Source organism: Chelonoidis abingdonii, chromosome 4, assembly GCF_003597395.2.
Source record: "Chelonoidis abingdonii isolate Lonesome George chromosome 4, CheloAbing_2.0, whole genome shotgun sequence".
Classification (NCBI taxonomy): Eukaryota; Metazoa; Chordata; order Testudines; family Testudinidae; genus Chelonoidis; species Chelonoidis abingdonii.
Window position 1 is genome coordinate 52349013 of NC_133772.1, and position 21334 is coordinate 52370346.

The 21334-nt window shown below is 42.7% G+C and overlaps 1 protein-coding gene across 1 annotated transcript in view; it reads right to left on the reverse strand.

Annotated features, from left to right (window-relative positions):
- The window catches only part of SBF2 (SET binding factor 2), a 636382-nt gene that overhangs the window by 89821 nt on the left and 525227 nt on the right, over positions 1 to 21334 (reverse strand). The window contains exons 18-23 of the mRNA XM_075065844.1: positions 19732 to 19902; positions 12593 to 12855; positions 5735 to 5907; positions 5368 to 5441; positions 4771 to 4966; positions 562 to 689 (exon numbers count right to left, since the gene is read on the reverse strand). Of these exons, the coding sequence (XP_074921945.1) occupies positions 562 to 689; positions 4771 to 4966; positions 5368 to 5441; positions 5735 to 5907; positions 12593 to 12855; positions 19732 to 19902 (1005 nt within the window). The remainder of the gene's footprint in view (positions 1 to 561; positions 690 to 4770; positions 4967 to 5367; positions 5442 to 5734; positions 5908 to 12592; positions 12856 to 19731; positions 19903 to 21334) is intronic.

The following is a 21334-nucleotide window of genomic DNA, read 5'->3' on the forward strand; positions in this document are numbered from 1 at the left end:
CAACAGGGCCTCATCCTCCCTGATTGAACTAACCTCGTTATCTCTAGCTTGCTTGCTACCATATATATACCTGCCCCTGGAAATTTCCACTACATTCATCTGACGAAGTGGGTATTCACCCACGAAAGCTCATGATCCAAAACGTCTATATTAAACAAAAGCAGAGATTATATTTGACCAGAGTCCAGAACCAGAAACTTGGAGTTGTGTCTGCATTTAGCATACTATTGAAGGGTGTTAGAAATTTTATTGTTACTGTTAGTCTCCAAAAAGAGCTTTGGAAAACAAAAGGCCTCACGGTTACTGTTTTACTTGAAAGGTATATAAGAGTGACTCCTTAAATTGTTAATTAAATCCATTCATTTGTATAGGTTAATGTATATGAGAGGAATATTATGTTACACAGTGTCTTGAGACCCCTCCAATACCACGGACTTCACCAAGAACTGGGGACACTCGGCTGCTCCCAGGGGCTAGGATGTCAGTTGCAGCAGGTTATTTTGATTACATCATAATTTCAGGTGTTTTACAAAGCATAAAGAATAAAGCACTCCATCCTACCTGAAATGATGCTGAGGTGATCTGCAGTCCTTCCTGCATATTCTGTTGCAGCTGGTTCTGTATAGTAATCTTCTTCTCCTTCATAATAGATGCAATGGGAAAGCTCCGGATCACTGTCTGTTCTCCAGCTAAGTACCACAGAATCATTTACAGACACATTAGGTCATGGAATCATATCTGATTTAGTTATATTTTACTTTGAACAAGTGTTAATGAATTGGTGCAAAGAAATGGAAATTAAGGCACATGATTCTTGGCCAGAAGGCCATAACAATCCAGAATTCACTTTAGGCAAAAGGCTCTAAAGCAGGTAATAAATTCCCAAAATATGACATACAACCCAACATTGAGTTAACTAACACTCATTTTTCCTATTTGACATTAATTAGGATGATTGGAAAAATATTTTTTCATTCTCTCTCTTTCTAAATGGTGGAAATGACAGAAAAAACTATTTGATTGTAGTCCAAAAATCTGTCTCTAACTACTAGTAATCTGTCATTACATTCTGAAGTTTATATATAATTGATATGCGTTAGTTTCCTCATATAAAAACTTTATGTATTTACATTTTTGCTTGATAAATGAATTTGTTTAATAAAGTAACTAAAACAGAGATTTTAAAACAAGAAAATCTGATCTTTAGAACTACTACACTTCCCATGACATAATTAAACACAATATTTAATCCAGTAATGACTGTTGATGGGAAAAAGTAAACTCCATTACACACGGTTTTCAATATGTCCAAGATAATTGCTTTTTCAATTTCTACCATTCAGAGTCACTCCTTAGTTTTTGATTACTGCACTTTTATTAGTCTGTGCTATTTTAAAAAAAGTTTGAACATATGCAGACCTTTGAGTTCAGGAATTTATCTCTTCCTCACTGTTAAAGTCCTCAACTACCAGCCCCCATCCTGACATGGCTCATCATTTGACATATGAATCCACTAAAGGAGATTTTAATCTTTAGCCATTAATGATATTTTTGTACTTCTCTAGTACAGAGTACACTTCTGTAGGTTTCACAAATCCTCCATAAAATAGCATTTTACAGATGAGGATAGTGAGGCACAGAGAAACTAAATGACTTGTCCAAACCAAACAGCAAGTCTGTGGGAGTGCCAGGAATATACCCAAGTGTCCTGACTGCCAATCTTCAGCTTTAACCACTATACAACATTCCCTCACTCTTGTGATAGCACTACTGAACTGTTTCACCTTATGCATGTGACACCGTAAATGACTGCTTCTGTCTGCTTCTTGGAGCAGCTAGTCATGGTACCCACAAGAGGAGAGGTAATTCTTGATTTAGTCCTAAGCGGAGCACAGGATCAGGTCCAAGAGGTGAATATAGCTGGATCACTTGGTAATAGTGACCATAATATAATTAAATTTAACATCTCTGTGGCGGAGAAAACACCATAGCAGGCCAACACGGTAGCATTTAATTTCAGAAAGGGGAACTACACAAAAAATGAGGAGGGTAGTTAAACAGAAACTAAAAGGTACAGCACCAAAGATAATATCCCTGCAACACACCATAATAGAGGTTCAACTTAAATGTACACCTCAAATTAAAAAACACAGTAAGAGAACAAAAAAAGAGCCACCGTGTCTAAACAACAAAGTAAAAGAAGCAGTGAGAGGCAAAAAGGCATCCTTTAAAAGGTGGAAGTTAAATCCTAGTGAGCAAAATAGAAAGGAGCATAACTCTGGCAAATGAAGTGTAAAAATAAAATTTGGAAGGCCAAAAAAGAATTTGAAGGATAGCTAGCCAAAGACTCAAAAAGTAATAGCCATTTTTTTTTTTTTAAGTACATCAGAAGCAGGAAGCCTGCTAAACAACCAGTGGGGCCACTGAACGATTGAGATGCTAAAGGACGATAAGGCCATTGTGGAGAAACTAAATGAATTCTTTGCATCAGTCTTCATGGCTGAGGATGTGAGGGAAATTCCCAAACCTGAGCCATTCTTTTTAGGCAACAAATTTGAGGAACTGTCCTAGATTGAGGAGTCGTTAGAGGCGGTTTTAGAACAAACTGATAAACTAAACAGTAATAAGTACCAGGACCAGATGGTGTGAAATTGCAGGACTACTAACTGTAGTCTGTAACCCATCTTTTAAATCAGCTTCTGTACAAATGGCTGGAGCATAGCTAATGTGATGCTAATTTTTAAAAAGGGTTCCAGAGGTGACCATGGCAATTACAGGTTGGTAAGCCTGACTTCAATACCAGGCAAACTGGTTGAAGTTATAGATTATTAGGGTTGGAAGGGACCTCAGGAGATCATCTAGTCTAACCCCCTGCTCAAAGCAAGACCAATCCCCAAATGGCCACCTCAAGGACTGAGCTCACAACCCTGGGTTTAGCAGGCCAATGCTCAAACCACTGAGCTATCCCTCCTTCCTATATTAAAAAACAAAATTGTCAGACACATAGATGAACATAATTTGTTGAGGAACAGTCAACATGCTTTTTGTGAAGGGAAATCATGCCTCACCAATCTACTAAAATTCTTTGAGGGGGTCAACAAGCATGTGGACAAGGGCGATCCAGTGGATATAGTACATTTAGATTTTCAGAAAGCCTTTGACAAGGGCCCTCCCCAAAGGCTTTTATGCAAAGTAAGCAGCCACGAGATAAGAGGGAAGGTTCTCTCATGGTTTGATAGCTGGTTAAAAGATAGGAAACAAAGGTTAGGAATAAATGGTCAGTGTTCAGAATGGAGAGGTGTGTCCCCCCAGGGATCTGAACTGGGCCCAGTAGTATTTAACAGATTCATAAATGATCTGGAAAAAGGGGTAAACAGTGAGGTGGCAAAATTTGCAGATGATACAAAACTACTCAAGATAGTTAAGTCCCAGGCAGAGTGCATAGAGCTACAAAAGGAGCTCTCAAAACTGGGTGACTGGGCAACAGAATGGCAGATAAAATTCAATGTTGATAAATGCAAAGTAATGCACACTGGAACACATAATCCCAACGATACATATAAAATGATGGGGTCTAAATGAGCTGTTACCACTCAAGAAAGAGATCTTGGAGTCACTGTGGATAGTTCTATGAAAACATCCACTCAACGTGCAGCGGCAGTCAAAAAAGCAAACAGAATGCTGGGCATCATAGCAAAGAGATAGATAATAAGACAGAAGATATCATAGTGCCTCCATATATATCCATTGTACATCCACCTCTTGAATACTGCGTGCAGATGTGGTCACCCTGTCTGAAAAAAGGTATATTGATATTGGAAGATTCAGAAAAGAGCAACAAAAATGATTAGGGTATGGAATGGCTGCTGTATGAGGAGAGCTTAATAAGACTGGGACTTTTCAGCTTGGAAAAGAGATGACTAAGGGGGGATATGATAGAGGTCTATAAAATCATGACTGGTGTGGAGAGAGTAAATAAGGAAGTGTTATTTATTCCTTCTCATAACACAAGACTAATTTCACCATATGAAATTAACAGGCAGCAGATTTAAAACAACCAAAAGGAGGTATTTTTTCACACAGTGCACAGTCAACCTGTGGAACTCCTTACCAGAGGATGTTGTGAAGGCCAAGACTATAACAGGGCTCCAAAAAGAACTAGATAAATTCATGGAGGATACGTCCATCAATGGCTATTTGCCAGGATGGGCAGGAATGGTGTCCCTAGCCTCTGTTGGCCAGAAGCTGGGAATTTGCGACAGGGGATAGATCACTTGATGACTATCTTTTCTGTTCAATCCCTTTGAGGCATCTGGCAATGGCCACTATCGGAAGACAGGATACTGGCTAGAGGACCTTTGGTCTGACCCAGTATGGCTGTTCTTATGTTAGGTATGAACAGAAAACTCAAAGTATATTTTTATTGTATTTTAAGTAAATAGGACCCCAAAGGCCTACTGTAACATGGGAACAATGCTAAATTCAGTACTTAAAAACTCAGGTGGATATTTGAATTGCAGATAAATTAAAATGTAACATCAAAAATAAATATCATTATATTTAGTGATAAAGTCAAGAATCTAGACACATGGTCTATTTCTGTATAGATGATCAACATGAATTAAATTAATACTTAACTTAATTCTTAGCAGTTTTTTGTTGGGTAGATCTGTTTTGATGATCTTGCTTAAATAAACTGTAGGGCCAGTTCAAGGTCTCATATACCTGCCAGACCATAAATTTTTCTGATCTTAGTAAGAAAGCCCATACCTAATTGATCATGAGGAGTGCCTTTAAATATAATTCTGTATGTGGTAAGGAACAAGGCTCCTTCTGCTGGGAGAATGTTGGGACCTCCAAGCAATCCTCCTGTTGCTTCCTCTCTCCCATCAGGATCCAGCAGCACACGGAGACCTTCACACACAAACTCTTCTCCTGGCAGCAAAGCAGGTCGCAGAATCTTAGGCTGAGGCCAAATATAAGAATTTTAAATGTAAGTGTAATGTACAGTATAACACTGGAATCTACCAAAGTGGTATTTGACATGAAAAATTTAAATTCAAAACTGTTATGAGACTGACTCTGCGAGAGGCTGAGTTTGGACTCAGCTCAGTGAAATGGGTCTTAACAAATAGTTGGCATGCAAACACTTTATGTTCAGAGATTCGGCTCTGCTACTTTCACAAGTTCATATTTCATGAGACCAAAGCCAAACAATTTATTTAACACTGGTGGAAAATTTCTTGATTATACTGTTCAGTGATCAGACGTCTCTTCATAATATTAAAAAAGGAAGGTTGAAGCCATGCCAAACTGTGTATGATTCCAATACGTGTAACCAATACAAACACCTTTTATAATACTTACCTTCTGTATTGGTGGTAGTCTTCTACTCTCTCGATGGACGGCCTCCAGAGTCTCAATGTGCATTGCTACAATCCCTGGGAATCAGTGACATCATAAATTAAACCTCATATAAGGTAAGAAAGAGTAAAACAAACTAAATATAACTCCACTGTTTTGAAATCCTACAGTTAAACTGTCAAGGAAAAACAGCACAGATGTCATCAATGGCTATTTGGAATTCATCAATGATTACAGTCTAGGAAACAAACGCATAAATTATACTGAAAACAACAAACCAAAAATACACTTCTACTGGAAAATATCAGTTCCCAGAGAAAGAAGTGACAATTTTGCAAATTTACTTCTTTTTTTTTTAACCAGTTCTTACCTGGTATCATGCAATGAAGACTCTTGATGTGATCCTGTGTAACTCCACTCTCTGTACATACTTTGTCTATAAACCTGGTGATGAAGCGCACAACTGCATTGGCAATATCATTGTTCTCAGAGTCTTCAAACCCACTTTCAGTGTCATAGCTCTCTGCAACACTGCCGGCAATACTACAGAAAAGGAAAAAAACTGCTAATGTAAAAAAATCCAGTTAGATAACTATAATACACAGAATAACTACCATATAATTTTTGTCTAATGAGTCTGCTGTATTCAGTGTAGCTAAATATATAGACCACTTTGCCTCTACACTTCAAGCACAGTTTCAGATACTAACAATATAAACACCAGTGTATGCTGGTGACACGTCTACAATAGCACTCCTACTGCTGGAACTGCACTGGTGAATAAATAAGGAAGAAAACTTTCCTAACAAGTCTAGTATAGAAAGGAACAGTTCCTTAAAAAGGAAAATCCTTTAAGTCTGGTCCCATGTCTTCTCTTCATTATACTTAGCATCAGTCACAGTCTATAATCCATGCTCAACGAAGAGAAGGATACTGACCCTGTGCAGTAACTGTGGTTCTTCAAGATGTGCATCACCACATGTGCTCCACCCTAGCTGTGCATGGGTCTCATGAGCCTCAGACTGGAGATTTTAGTTAGGAGTGCCTGGTCAGCCCACACATGCAGCCCATACAGTCCCATGCTCTGCACCGTTGCCATACAGAGCTGTGCAGGTGAACTGCCCTCAATTTCTTCTGTACTGTCAAATTCCATCACAAAGAACTCGGAAGCAGAGGAGATAAGGGCAAGTAGTGGAGCACCCATAGGGACAGTCTGCTTCTCGAGTGTTTCTTGCTCTTTCTTGGCTGTGGTGAACAGGTCTTCTGTGTGATGCTCGAACACCAAAATATGCAGTGGTGTGTAATGGGCTCTATCTCCCGTTTGTGATCTTGTGAGGAGTGCCTACTGAGGGTATCTGCTGTGATGTTTTGCATGCCAGGAAAGTAAGCTGCTGAGATGCTGATCTGATTCAAAATGCACCAATTCCAAAGCCTCACTGCTCCAGAGCAAAGAGAAGATGATCTCACTCCCCCCTTGATGGTTGATATAAAACATGCTTGACATGTCTGTCATGATCTTCATATATTTCCCCTGATCAGTGGAAGAAAATGGAGACAGGCATTTCTGACTGTTCAGAGTTCCAGTAAGATGATGTGTAGCATGGACTCAAGAGGTGACCACTTGCCTTGAGCAGTGAGTGTTTAGATGGGGTTCCCATCCCAAAAGAGATGTGCCCATTGTTATTACTGACATTGGAGATGATTGAGAAAAGGGGACCCATGTGAAAAATTTTGAGGGTCCTTCCACCAGTTAAAGGATTTTTTTCACGACTGAGGGCATCGAGAGTATTTTGTTCAAACTCTATTTGATTGGTGAATAAACAGTTCTGAGCCACCCCTCAAGGCAGCACATATGCTTTATCACAAAGGTATCAGCTGCCACATGTTCCATGGAGACAATCTCTAGATCATGTCTGGGGGCTGATCTAGACTGTAGTGACTAAATTGGCTAGGGCTTTGAACTATGCGAAGGGAGGTATGCTTTGGCCACTACAACATTGAGGTAAGCTTCTATGAACGCCAAACTTTGCACTGGGGGTAAGGTGGACTTTTGGATGCTTAATTGTAGTCCCAGTCTGAGAAATAGGTCTATGGCTCTCCGAGTGACCACTGAGACTTCATTGTAGGAGAGTCCCTCGAGCAGCCAATTCATCAAGGTATGGGAAAATCAGAATTCCTTGTCTGTGAACACGAGAAGCCATCACTGAGAGAAATTTTTAGAACACTTTGGGTGCAGAGGAGAGACCGAATGGGAAATCCTTGTATTAAAAATACTCTTGACAGACAGCAACGTGTAGGAAGCTTCTGCGTAGGAATCGCTGTATGAAAGGAAGTAGATCAAGGGCCGAGAACCAATCCCCTTTGTCCAGTAATGGAATTATTGCTGCAAGAATTATCATCTTGAATTCTGAATCTTTGCAAATCTGTTGAGTAATCTTAGATCCACAAAGGGTTTCCAGCCACAATTCTTCTCTGGAACCAGGAAGTACCTGGAATAAAACCCCATCCCTCTGTGTTGAACAGGAACTGGTTCTATAGCACCCAAATTCAGGAGGAAGTCTATTTCCTGTCATCGGAGGTGTTTGTGAGAGAGGTCCTTGAAGAGGGATGGGGAAGCGGGGTGGGATGGCTGGAGAGAAGTAAAGTGAATGGAGTATTCTGTTGATATGATCTCCAAAGCCCCCATGTTCATAGGAATATGTTCCCAAGCTCAGTGGAAGTGAGAAAGATGGTCACCAAAGTGAGAGAGACATATAGATTGCTGAAGTAGGTATGAGTGGGGATGGTAACTGAACACTTTGACCACCCTGTCAAAACTGGTGTGTCAAAATTGTGGGCTGTCAGATCAATGTCTGAGAAATAGGTGGTCTCTTCTTTTGGAACTGTTGTCTCTTATGCTGGAGTCTGTAAGGTACTTGGGAGGCAAGTAGGGTGACCAGATGTCCCGATTTTGTAGGGACAGTCCTGATTTGTGGGTCTTTTTCTTATAAATGCTCCTATTACCCCTCATCCCGTCTCTTCCTGTGGATCGGGCACCCTAGAGACAGACTGGTGGGGATTATCTGCCCTTCTCCCAGCGAGAAACACTAGGGGCCCTGTAGAATTGTAGTTAAGCTGCTCAAGGGTCCCAGTATAGTCAATGAGATGGTGCATATGGCATGGGTGGGAGGTGCCCAAAGGTGTCCATACCAGTGGGATGGAGTATGAGGATGTCTTTCAAGAAGATGTTCTGATTCCCTGGAGATCTCAGGAAAGAAGGTCCTTGATAATGGAAAGAAGAGCCAAGGACAGAAATCTGAAAGACTGATGAAAAGTCCCCATCAACTTCCTCATTGTCACTTTGTCAGGGAGGGACACCCTTAGAGATAGGTGTAGACTCCACTGGTACCAGGCAAATGTCCAGAGAGCAAGAAGTCCTCAATATCAAGAATGGGTGGGTGCCGAACAAAGGAGATTCAAATGTTTGTGTTACTGCCAGGTCCTCCAGGAATCAAAACTCTTGCAGTACTGAAATATTGGTTGGTGCCAAAAAGGCAGCCTAGGCAGAAGTAACTGTGGCAGAGGGAGTTAATGGTACTGAAGGTCTTATGCAGTATGACGACTGACCAGTAGGTGTTGTCTGGTTTTCTGCAGTGCCAAAATGCTAGTAATGAGGGCCTGGTAGACTCTGTCAGTACCAGAAGAGCTGATCATCTTCTTCTTGCTGCTCCAATCAACAGACAGTACTGATCTTCCGGAGCTAGAATCCTTAGAGTCCTTGGCCATGCTGGTGCTTATGGTACCTGAAGAACTTGCAGCCACTTGGGTACCAAGCTGGAGACCAATAGGTGTCAAAATGGTTGTCTGAACCAGAGACAATCTCTTTGAGGTAGATTCTTTACCCAGAGAGCATGAAGACTGCTTCCTATAGTCTTTGTGAGACAATTCCAGAGACAACTTCTTTGATGCTAAATGGGATGCACCGAGGAGGCTGAGGCAGCTGACTTGCTTGAAGTTCATTGTACAGGGCGGGGTCCCTTGGTTGGGGTCAGAAGCTGGCCAGAGAGCTCTCTCCATTATGAGAAGACATAACTGAGGTTCCTGTTCTTTCTTGCTCTTAATTATAATGCCAAGCAGGAATTACACTTTTGGGGAATGTATGACTCCCCAAGGCAATGGACATGCTGGGAATGTCTGTCACTCACCAGAATCACCTTCCAGCATGAAAGACAGCATTTCCAACCAGGAGAACTGGGCATGCCCTCCAGTGTTTAAGTTCCTCTGAGAGGCAAAAAAAGCTAAAAGGACAACGATCCTTACACTTATAATTAATTCTCTCCCTCCCCCCACTCTCCCCTCTCTCTATAATATTTTATTTTAAAAAAAAATTATATAATTACAACTAACTAATACAAAGCTAACACTACGGACTAATGTTAACTAACTAATAGATAAGAGAAAGGTAAGCTCAACTTGGACACTGTTGAGGTGCCATCACAGGCCGAGGTGGCTGAGAAGGAACTGAGGGTGGTTCACCTGCACAGCTGCATATATACATGGTGCAGAGCATGCGGCTGCATGGGCGCATGCATGGGCTGAATGGCACTGCTACCTAAAATCTCCAATCTGAGGGGCATGTGCACCTAGAGTGGAGCGCCCATACAGACACTACTTGAAGAACAATAATAAATTACATAAAAAAAACCCTACCTTCAAAGAACAATTAGATTGCAAAGTCAAATATTCAGAAATTATTAAGTGCCAGAATGAAGGTGGAAATGTAATTCACCTCCCTTGTAAATACAAATTACATTCTTTAATCATATATTGTTTTTTCCACTGGACTCCTGCCTCATTCAGTGCATAGAATGGATGGTGCTCAGGTAATTCAGGGTTGTGTAGTGAGTGAGGCTGTTTGTAGGACCTCAGATTCGGTTGTTGTGGAAGTTGGAAGGTGTGTACTGATGAAGACAAGGGATTGCAGGAAGAGAAAGAATGGTCTCCTGGAACAGTCAGTTGACTACTACCTTGGAGAATTGGATTCCACCTCTGACACTGCTATACAGTTCCTGTGGGATGCTAGGCAAGACACTTACACCAAATGTTTTAGTGGTGGTCACAACTTGAGAGACAGTCGCGGCTTAATTTGTAGAAGGGCTAAGTACTCAAAACTGCAAGTGAAGATACTGTAATGGAAGCAGGATTTCAATATATAAAGAACTCCTTTGTCTAGAATGATAATATTAAGTGTCCTAATTTACCAGCAAGTCTGACTGCCTGTATGAAATGCATGTCATTTTAAGTGGCAGCAAGATCTCTTATGTGTGAGAGGGTTGCCTTTCCCCAAGAAATGGCATGCAAAATAATAATTCAAATAATTTGCATTTTGTAGCTGTTCTAAGGAGTTAAGAAGAAAAGGAAGGTAGGGTAAGTGAAAAAATAAGAATGAAAATTGAACTTAAAATTTTTATGTAGACTGTAAGCAACTATGCAAATTTTAAAGTAAAACTACATTCTCTTCAGCAGCTACATGGAATTGCCATTCAGGTTTATCTCCTTTAGTATCAAACCACCACATACTTACCACACAATTAGCAATCATTTAAACAATGCCCAAAGGACAAGTACTGCATACAGATTTAATTATTCTCACTGAAGTATGAGAGGATGACACTGGAAAGACACTGTGCAATAACTACTTATGTTTCAGCCTTTGGATCATTCAAGATCTGTGACACTCCTATCATCTCACCATCTCTAGTCATTAAACAAAAAAATTTGAAAGTGTTGTCATATTTATGATGATACTTGAAAGAGAACTTGGTTTTGTTGGTCTGGGCATTTTACAAAATAAACAACAGAGACACCAACAAATATTTCCACACTGGATGATGAATGTGAAACTGATTGTGAATTTCTTAAATGATTGCAAGTTACATGATTTCCATAGCCAGCAAAACAACAATCTACATTTCTATTTCACTAGTATAGAAAACGTTACTGGTTTTCTCCTAGTCCTGTTGAAGACAATATGAATTTTGCCAATGACCTACTTCTTAAAGTCCATTGAAATGTACATGGAATAATTTTCAATATTTGCTAGCAAAAAGGCAATTTAATAATTATTACACTCTTTTGGTCAAATTTTGATCAATTCAAAGAAAGGAAGAAAAGAGAGTAAGGGTGAGAGCATTTTATCTAAATAAATACCTAGATAGGTATTTAATGTATTTTCAGTGTATATTTCAGTGTATTTCAGACTCCCTGTCACTAATGGCTACTCCTGACCCCAAAATCTATTATAACTAAGGAGCTAATTGCTACTTCTAGAGGATATGATTTTATGTTGGTACTAAAGTGCACAGAGAAGGAGTTTTCTTCCTTATTCCTCAATACAAATGAAAAGGTATCATGTTACATGAGAATGACCATGCTAAGCTTCTGGCCGCCTTAATATATTGCTCCTGAATCAGTTATCCCAGAAAGAAAAGATGCACAGAGTAGAATTTCTCTGATGCCTTTGAGATTATTTGAAAACAATGTTTTAGGTACTTGAGACAGGGCTGAGCCTTGTTATATCAAATTCCCTTTATTTCTTGCATAGTTTTATATGCTCTGTGAACATTTATTATAATATTTCACATAACACCTGTTACTGAAAAGGTAATAAAATGCTTTACAAGTTTTGACCAGCAAGGTGCTCTGTGAAGGTGGACCCCTGTGCTTGCAAAGAACTTCACTTACTTCACCAGGACTTTGTGCATTTAGAGCAGTTTGCAGGACTAGGACCTTAGGCTAACGTACAAAATGCACAGAATGATCACATCATCCACTACTGAATTGCCTTACAGCCTTAATTACTACCAAAGGAAATATTGCTTTGCGGGCATAAAATTTTCAACAGCTCAATCCTCTGGAACTGCTTAGAGAAGTAAGGATTTCTGTGCATTGTGTCAAAAGAGAAAATGGCACTTTTTGGAGAATATTAAAACATTATGTTGATATTACTGGTATTATGAATACAGAGCACTGCAAACTGCACAGTAGGTTAGAAAGAATATCAGCAGGAATTACAGTTTCAAAGGTCCTTACTTTTACATTGTTACAAAGGTTGTTACCTTAGGACATGAACTTCCATTACTGTAAAGTACTCCCGTGTTTAATTTTTATAATACAGTATTTTTATTAAAAGGACCGAGTTACATTCCACAATTGCTTACTACCAAACCATGTCTTTTCATTTACGCACCTATTTGTGACAATGCTATTGCTTCCACTCTCCCAGTCTCCTGCAGCTGATGTTCTCAACAGCTTGTTTTTACTTGTGTCCAGTGGCACTAGCAGGTAGACCATGAGGTTAGCAAAATGAATTGCCTGACTGAAAACTGTACTTTCCTCATTCTGTATCAGCTCCTGCTGAGTTTCTTTATTGAGTGTTGGCCATAAACGCAACTGCTCAGCAGCCAGGTCCATGGCTGTTTTATCCTGGTCCAGACCTACAGAATTTCTCTCCTAGAATAAATATTACCACAAACAATAGATGATAGAGTTATATTACTAACATTAAGAAAAGAGATATTAACATTAATTCCAAAGTGTTGAACTCTTCATTTCATTATATAAAACACAAAAAAAAATTAAAAAAAAATATAACACTTATATCCACTTATAATAGGACTTAAGGATTGCATCCTTAAGTGAATTAAGGTATTGTACTGAAATAATGCAAATAGCATAGTATAGCCAAGTTAAATTTAATAGTTTAATTTAGTTCTAGTGTTTTCTAGCCCATACCATCTTTGTGTATTCATTTTTTGCTGAGTTAGGTTTAACAGTCTATTATATAGCTTTTACTTTCAGCTTGCAGAGTCTTAACTCAGGCAGAGATCAAGCTTGAATTGGATGGAGAAATAAGATGCAGCTAATTGCCTGACAGATAATTTTGTCCAAAGTCCTATGGCATTCAGCTGAGGTTTGTGTAGATATAAATAAAAAATGGTTACTCACCTTCTTGTAACTGTTGTTCTTCAAGATGTGTTGTTCATGTCCATTCCAACCAGCTGACTCACAAGCCAAAGTTCAGGAGGTGAGGTCAGAATCATCCACTGATTGGATCACAGCTCGTCCAAAGGCCGCATCATCTCTGGCCTGCTGTGTGATAGCATAGCGTGTCATAAACATGTATAGAGGACCACGTCGCCGCTCTGCAGATCTTCTGAGTGGGGACCTGTACCAGGAATGCAGCTGAGGAGGCCTGAGCCCTGGTGGAGTGAGCGGTGATCGGCGGAGCTGGCACTTTCGCCAGTCCTGAATGCAAGACGTGATTCACAACGAGATGCGCTGGGATGAGACGGGGAGGCCCTTCATCCTCTCCGCCACCACTATGAATAACTGGATGGACTTTTGGAATGGCTTAGTTCTCTCTATATAGAAGGCCAGCACTCTGTGAACATCCAGTGAATGAAGCCTTCACTCCCTGTCACAGAAATGTGAATTAGGATAAAACACTGGGAGGAAGATGTCCTGGTTCATGTGAAACTGGGAGACAACTTTAGGGAGAAAGCCGGGTGTGGTTTGAGCTGAACCTTGTCCTTATGACATACTGTGTAAGGGCGCTCGGATGTAAGTGCCCTGTGCTCCGACATTCTCCTAGTTGAGATTATCACCACCAGGAATGCCATCTTATAAGAAAGATAAAGCGAGGAGCATGTCGCCATTGGCTCAAATGGGGGGCCCATAAGTCTGGCGAGGACCAGGTTAAGGTCCTAGGCTTGGGCAGGCTGATGAGTCTGCGGGTAGACCCTGTCGAGGCCTGTGAGGAAACAGGTAACTATGCGGTTTGCGAAGACCAAGAAGCCATCTGTGCCCGGATGGAAGATGGAGATGGTGGCCACGTGGACCCTTACTGACAACAAGGACAGCGCCTGTTGTTTAAGATGGAAGAGGTAGTCCACTATGAAAGGGACCGGGGCGAGCGTTGGTGACTGATGCTGCTGCTGCTGCTCCAACCAGAAAGAGAACCTCTTCCACTTGGCAAGATACGTTGCCTTTGTAGAAAGCTTCCTACTGCCAAGGAGAACTTGTTTGACTTGATCATAACAGGACTGTTCCAGAGCATTTAGACATGGAACATTCAAGCTTTGAGGTGGAGCACAGGGGAGAGGAGCATGTACCCCCCTATTTGTTGATATAAAACATCACTGTGGTGTTGTCCATGAGGACTGATATTCTGAAAACCGGGCACGCCAGACGCACCACTCTCAGCTCTCTGACATAGATATGCTCAGTGAGGTCTGCCTCAGACCAGAGGCCCTGAGTTCTGAGGTCTCCCAAATGTTCCCCCAGCCCAGATCCGAGGCATCTGTCACTAATGAAAGGGATGGCTGGGAGCTGGTGAGTGGTACTCCCACACAAAACACTTGTGGGTCGAGCCACCAAAGGAGAGAGTCCAGTACAGGGTGGGGCAGGGTTACAATGCTGTCCAGAAAGTCCCGGGCCAGTCGATAAATCGATGCCGGCCATGACTGAAGTGGGCGAAGTCTGAGTCTGGAATGCTGTATTATGTAGGTGCACGCAGTCATGTGCCCCAGCAGTTTCAGGCAGTTCCTTGCTGTAGTTGTAGGGAACTATATCTGAGGCCCCATATGATGTCCGCTAGAGATTGAAACCTGGTTTCCGAGAGGTATGCCCTGGCTTGGGCTGAGTCCAGCACTGCACCTATAAACTCTATCCTCTGCACCGGGGACAGAGTAGATTTGGCATCGTTGTGAAGGAGACCTAGTTTGAGGAAGGTCCTTCTTATGAAGCCGACCTGATCCTCCACTTGGGATTTGGAGTGGTCTTTGATCAGCCAGTTGCTGAGGTAAGGGAAAACCTGAATCCGGTGCTTGCTCAGGAACACTACGACAACTGTCATGCATTTGGTGAAAATGCGAGGTGCTGCTGACAAGCCAAAAGAGAGGATGGTAAACTGATAGTGGCTGTAGTTTACCACAAATCTGAGGTAACGTCTGTGAGGAAGAATTATTGCTATGTGGAAATAAGTGTCTTTAAGTCAAGGATGGAGTACCAGTCTCCTGGATCCAACGAGGGGATAATGGAAGTCAGCGAGACCCTCAGGCACTTGAGTTTCTTTATGAACTTGTTGAGCTGCTGCAGGTCCAGGATGGGTCTGAGGCCACCCTTGGCTTTCAGTATTAGGAAATACTGGGAGTAGAAACCCTTGCCCCTGAGGAACCTCTTCCACTGTCCTTACCGAGAGGAGGGAGTTCACTTCCTGAATTAGAAGTTGCTTGTGAGAGGGGTCCCTGAAGAGGGACAGGGAAGAGGGATAGAGGGGTGGGAGGGCACAGAATTGGATGGAATATCCCCTCTCTAGTGTGCAGAGCACCCAACAGTCTGAGGTGATAAGGAACCAAGCCAGGCAGAAAGGGGATAGATGGGATGAGAAGGTAAGAAGGGATAGATCCAGATTCTGAACTGTTGAGCTGTCCTTGACCACACCTTCAAAGGGAGAGCGGGTCTGGGGCCGGCCGAAGGCTTGGGCTGACCAGAGGCTCTGCCCCGAGGAGGGGTGCTGCCTCCCCCTAGTGCTCCTATTCCTCTTAAGAGGAGCGTCCTGGCGGTTCTAAATCTGATAGAACCTAGCGGTAGGCTGAGGTCTGAAATGCCTACGCTGAGTAGCTGGTGTGTGAAGCCCCAGAGATCATAGGCTGGCGAGTCCTTCAGACTATGAAGTCTCTTGTCCATTTTATCAGAAAACAGGGTTGAGCCCTCAAAGGGGAGGTCCTAGATCATTTGTTGGACCTCATGTGGTAATCCAGAGACCTGCAACCAGGAGATCCACCTCATTACCACCCCTGTTGGCAGTGTGTGTGAGGCTGCATCCGCCGCGTCCAAAAGCCACCGTAGGGAAGCCTGGAAGATCAGCTTTCCCACCTCCACTAGAGAACTCCGCACAAGAGTCTTGTGGCAGGAGCTCCACAAATTTGGCCATCGCAGTGCAGGTACTGTGCACATATTGCGCTTACCATGGCCTGCTGGTTTGCGATGCGGAGCTGTAGGTTCCCCGCTGAATAGACCTTCCTGCCAAACAGGTTGAGTTTCTTTGCCTCCCTATTTTTTGGGGTGGGACCTTAGAAGCCCTGAAGTTCCCGCTGATTGGCTGCATCAACCACCACCGAGTAGGGGTGTGTGTGGGTATATAAGTGTTCATATCCCATATATGGTACAAAATAGTGCCTTTTGTTTCTCTTGGCTGTAGGGGCCAGAGAAGCAGGGGTCTGTCACAGGGATTTAGTGGTATCAACTACTGTCTTTATCAGTGGCAGGGCTTCCTGCGATGGACCCGAGGGTGCGAGGATATCCACGACTGGGTCCGATTCCTCCATCACCACCTCCTCTGCCTGCATGCTCAGGGTTTGGGCAGCCCAGCGCAGGAGCTGCTGGAGAACCTGATTATCCTCCAGAGCTGATGATGCTGATGCCCCCACGACTGATTTATCTGGCAAGGATGATGAGGAGATAACTGGCAGTGGACCTTGCTCACTGCCTTGGGCACCCTTTGGGTCTCTTGGCATGTGGTATTCGATGAGATGTGGTGCCGGGGCCGCTGGAGGTGGGAGTCTTGGTGCCACGGTTGGTGCAGGAGCTGCTAAATCCGGTGGTGCCGACCTCGTTGACACTGGTAGAGTCAGAGCTGAAGCCATTGGAGCTGTTGTTTGTAACAGTGGGGCCGGCACTTCGGTCGGCAGTGCCACTGCAGGTGGTGCCGGCATTGTTTGAGGTGGAAGAAAGGACGCCGAAGACGAACCGAGCGAGGCAGAGGCTGGTGATGCCCCTGGCTCTGGTGGTACGCCCAGGGTGTCCAAAAGGGCCATTGGGATGATGGCTGCCACTGCTGCAGACACGGTGCCAGGTAGGGTTGGTGGCTCCAGCAGGATCTGAATCTCCTGCTCCTGGACCTGTTGGAGCAATAGGAATCCGCCTCCAATTCAAAGATCTCAGAGTAGGAAGACCACAGAGGAGCTGTACCCTGGGCTGCTGGCAAGCAGTGCCGAGAGGCCAGGGATTGGTGCAGCTCCCCTACGTGTACGAGCCGTGCCAGGGAGAGGTGGGCTGGAGATGGAGCTCGGCACGGCATCAGCACTGTTTTGCCCCTAGATTGGAAGTAGGGCCACACAGTTACCGGTGACTTGTCCCTCCTCTCTGGGGAGGTCAGCACTGAGAGGCACATCAGGTCCTTGGCCGCCTCAAACACCTTCAATATCAATGGGAGCTGGAGGTGGTCGCCTTGGCAATCTGGGGACCGTGGGGGGTTCGGACTCAACTGGATCCCAGCCTATTCTTCTTTAGCGGAACTGGGGATTGAGAGCGGTGCCGCATTGAGGATGGCTTCTCATGCCCTGAGCCGAGGCAGTGCCGAGGGGGCTTCGGGTCCTTAGGTGGCACCAGTTCATGCACCATTAGCACTGGAGTACTGCGTACCGACGAAGAGGTACTTGGCGCAGGTTTGGCGGATCCGGAGTCGGAGTATGGTCGGAGCACCGCCTCCATTAGCAGGATTTTAAGTTTCTCCTCCCGGTCTTTAAGGGTTCTGCGGCGGAATCTCTTACAGATCCTGCACCTTTCTCTCTGGTGGCTCTCTCTGAGGCACCACAGATGGGAAGAGTGAGGGTCACTCTTGGGCATAAACTTGCCACTCCTCACAATGTTTAAACCCTGGAGGTTTGGGCATACCCCAGAGCTCGGAAAAACGTTGTCGGGGGGAAAGCCTCCCAAACAAAGCTAAACTATTAAAACTGTATCTAACGACTAACCAACTAAAGAACTATTTACGCCGTATGTACATGAAAACTACAGAAGACACTGCCAAAACACTTGCCACAAGAGCGAGTGATGTTCCAGCTAGCCATCACTAGTGGTAAGAAGGAACTGAGGGGGTAGGGGTTGGCAGGGCGCTATATTGGGCATCATGAAGGTGTAACTCCAGGGGGTGCCCAGGCCAACCCTACAGATGCTACTAAGGGAAAAATCTTCTGGCTGGCGTGCACGTGGCGCACATACACCTGGTTGGAAAGGATGTGAACAAGCACTCGAAGAAGAATTTATAGTATAGCTTAAATGTTCATGTTTTCACACGCTGGATTCCAATTCAAGCATTTGCTCTCTGTAAACTCGGTAGATGGCACGTAGGCTAATTATATGATAGCCTCAGGAAATTCAAATAAAGACATCTGGTAGCTGATATCACATATCCTCATTTAGCTGAGGATAAAGAATTAAAATAGCAGGGATGTATTCTATGTGAAAAAAATTTTCCAAGTAATTTTCAGTACAATTATGCATTATTTGGGAATGTGAGTATGGGTGCCTGCATGTGCCTCCTCCCCTACAGCACCTTCCTGCCCTCTGCAGCTTCCCACACACTGCAAGTGGACAAGAGACCTCCTAATTCAGCAACTTTTCCCATCCCCCTGACAAACCATATCACTGAGGGTGCCTTCTCTGCATCTCATTCTTCCCAAGCCCATATGGTTATGTGGAGCTACACTCTGCAGCTCTCTCTCTTCTCATCATATGTCCCTGGTAGTACCTCTCTCAAATCACATGATTAGGAATAGTGGTTCTGGGAAGTTCACATAACAGAAGAGGATAGAGATGGCCCAGTACGTCATACCTGGCATGCTGATACACAGCTTCGAGGAACATTCTTATTTTATATTTTCTGAATGCGCACATCATTCAGCCATTCTTCCACCCGCTTTCCCCCAGCTGGGACAGTGAATTATGTTGTTTGGGAGATACAAATGATCTGAAGCTAAGGAAGCTGAGTGCTGATCAATTGACAAGGCTAAAATCTGTTTTCCTGCTTAGCAAAATGTCTCTGGAATACAACATAAAGTTTGCATACTATAAATTCACTAAAAAGGACCTTTTTTTGCTTAGGAAATTAAAGGAAAATATATGTTAGTGGAATGTTAAAGTTGAAACAGCAATGAAATTCAGAACTTTCCTTCATACCCGGGCATAACTCCCTGTGATGGAGACCTTTGGGTATCAGGGAGTTAAAAAAAAAATATTAAAGTTTGATTATTTGTCATTAATATGCACATAAATCAAGCGCAATATACTGTAAAGTATGTCCACAAGTTATATTTCACAACTTTTTTTCCATAACTTAGATAAAATTCAGATGTAGTTTACGGAACAAAGTTAATAACATATCTATTTAATGTGGCAATAGTAACAAAAAAACACTAGATTTGTAGAAGTGGTGAGAGCAATAAACTTACATTTTCATGACTTTTGTTGCATGTAAAATGTCAGCCACTATACTGCAGTAATGTTGGTTTTTTTGCACTTCATTTATTTTATATATTCTCTTACCTTTTGCTTCAAACATATTGTATGATTGTCTTCCCTAGCTGTGAGATAGAGGGAACGAACTTGATTTTGCACATCGCTATAAAATGTGGTTTCCCAAAACTGTTGGTTAGTCCATATAGAGTGGTCTTGTACACAGGTGTAAGCAAACTGACTAACTCCAGGTGCCAGTTTCTGAAAGCACAGAAATAAGAATATCAGCTAAAATAACCATCAATGTGTATACTGATATATTTTTACAATAGTGGAATATGCAGGTTCAGTACACTTTATCTGTCTTAGAGTTTTGTTTACTTTAAAAGTTGTAGTCAGATAAGATCCATTGCAATGTATCCCTTCAGATCTATAGCAACACAGGAAAAAGAAAAATTATTTACATGTAATTGTGCTTCTTTGAAGATATAATCTCAAAGGATGATTCTCACTCTAGAGTCTCGATCTGCCAGTACAAGACAGGGCCTGCTTGGGTTGCACTGGAGGCAAGACTCATGAGCGAAAATTCTGTGATGATGGTAGCTTTAAAGAATAATTTTTTAATATAAAATATAGCTTAATTGCCAAACAGTATGTAATCTTTCACTTTTTATTACTGATATTCTAAAGCCATACTGTATGAATAATGGATCATCAAAGAAGTGTTAGGATATTCCTTCATCCACGTAAAGTTTATTCTGTACTTTATGTATTTCAGAGTAAGAAATGCAATCATGTAATTTCAAAATACCAATATATTAGCAAAATATGAAATTTCCAAATAAAAATCATAGATTTGACATTGAACCCTATTCTCCTGGAGTAATGTGATGGAGAGCATTTGGCCTTTAAGGCTCCATCCTGGGGGCCCTGTGGTACTACCTCACTGTGCCCCAAGAAGCAACAGGTTGAGAGGAAAAGAGCAATGAAGATGGGTCCTCCAGATTTGCTTAAAGAGGACTCTTTAGAGCAGGCATTTTGAAAACCACAAGAGACCTGGTCCTCAAAGGGCCAGAAGAGCTAGAAACACTTAATCAGGGTCCTGCTGGACCATAAAAAAAGAGCTGCTTGGCCTTAGCGGTTCAGTTTCTGGCTGGGACCAGAGGAGTAAAGGAGGGTTCTCCTCTTGGTACAAAGGAGCCAACTATTAGACAGATTTATAGCTGGCTGAACTTACATAGCTGGGATTGTAGAGAGAGAAGAACCAGAAGACAATGACCCTGAGAGAGGGCTGGAGTTAAAAGGGCCCGGTATGAAGCCCAAGGAAATATCAGTGAAGGATTCAAGAAAGCAGAACATGGACTGCTGTGTATAGGATCCCTGGCTTGGAACCTGAAGTAGTGAGTGAGCCTCGATTCTCCTATCAACCATGGGTAAAGTGTCATAAACCCTAAGAAAGGGAGAGAGCTTATATAGGAGCCTGAACAAAAGGGTGAATTTAAAAGGCCTAAAACTGGGGTTAAAGACCGTCGCAAGGCAAACAGATTAATACCCCAGAAGGGGTTCATTTGGACTTTGTGATTTAGCTGGCAGCCCCCAGGGTGGGACCAGGGTCAAGAAAAGGACTGTGATACAGCACCCAGCCGCTCAGGAGGTGAGTGCCCATTTACATAGAACTTGTCCGTTTGCCACG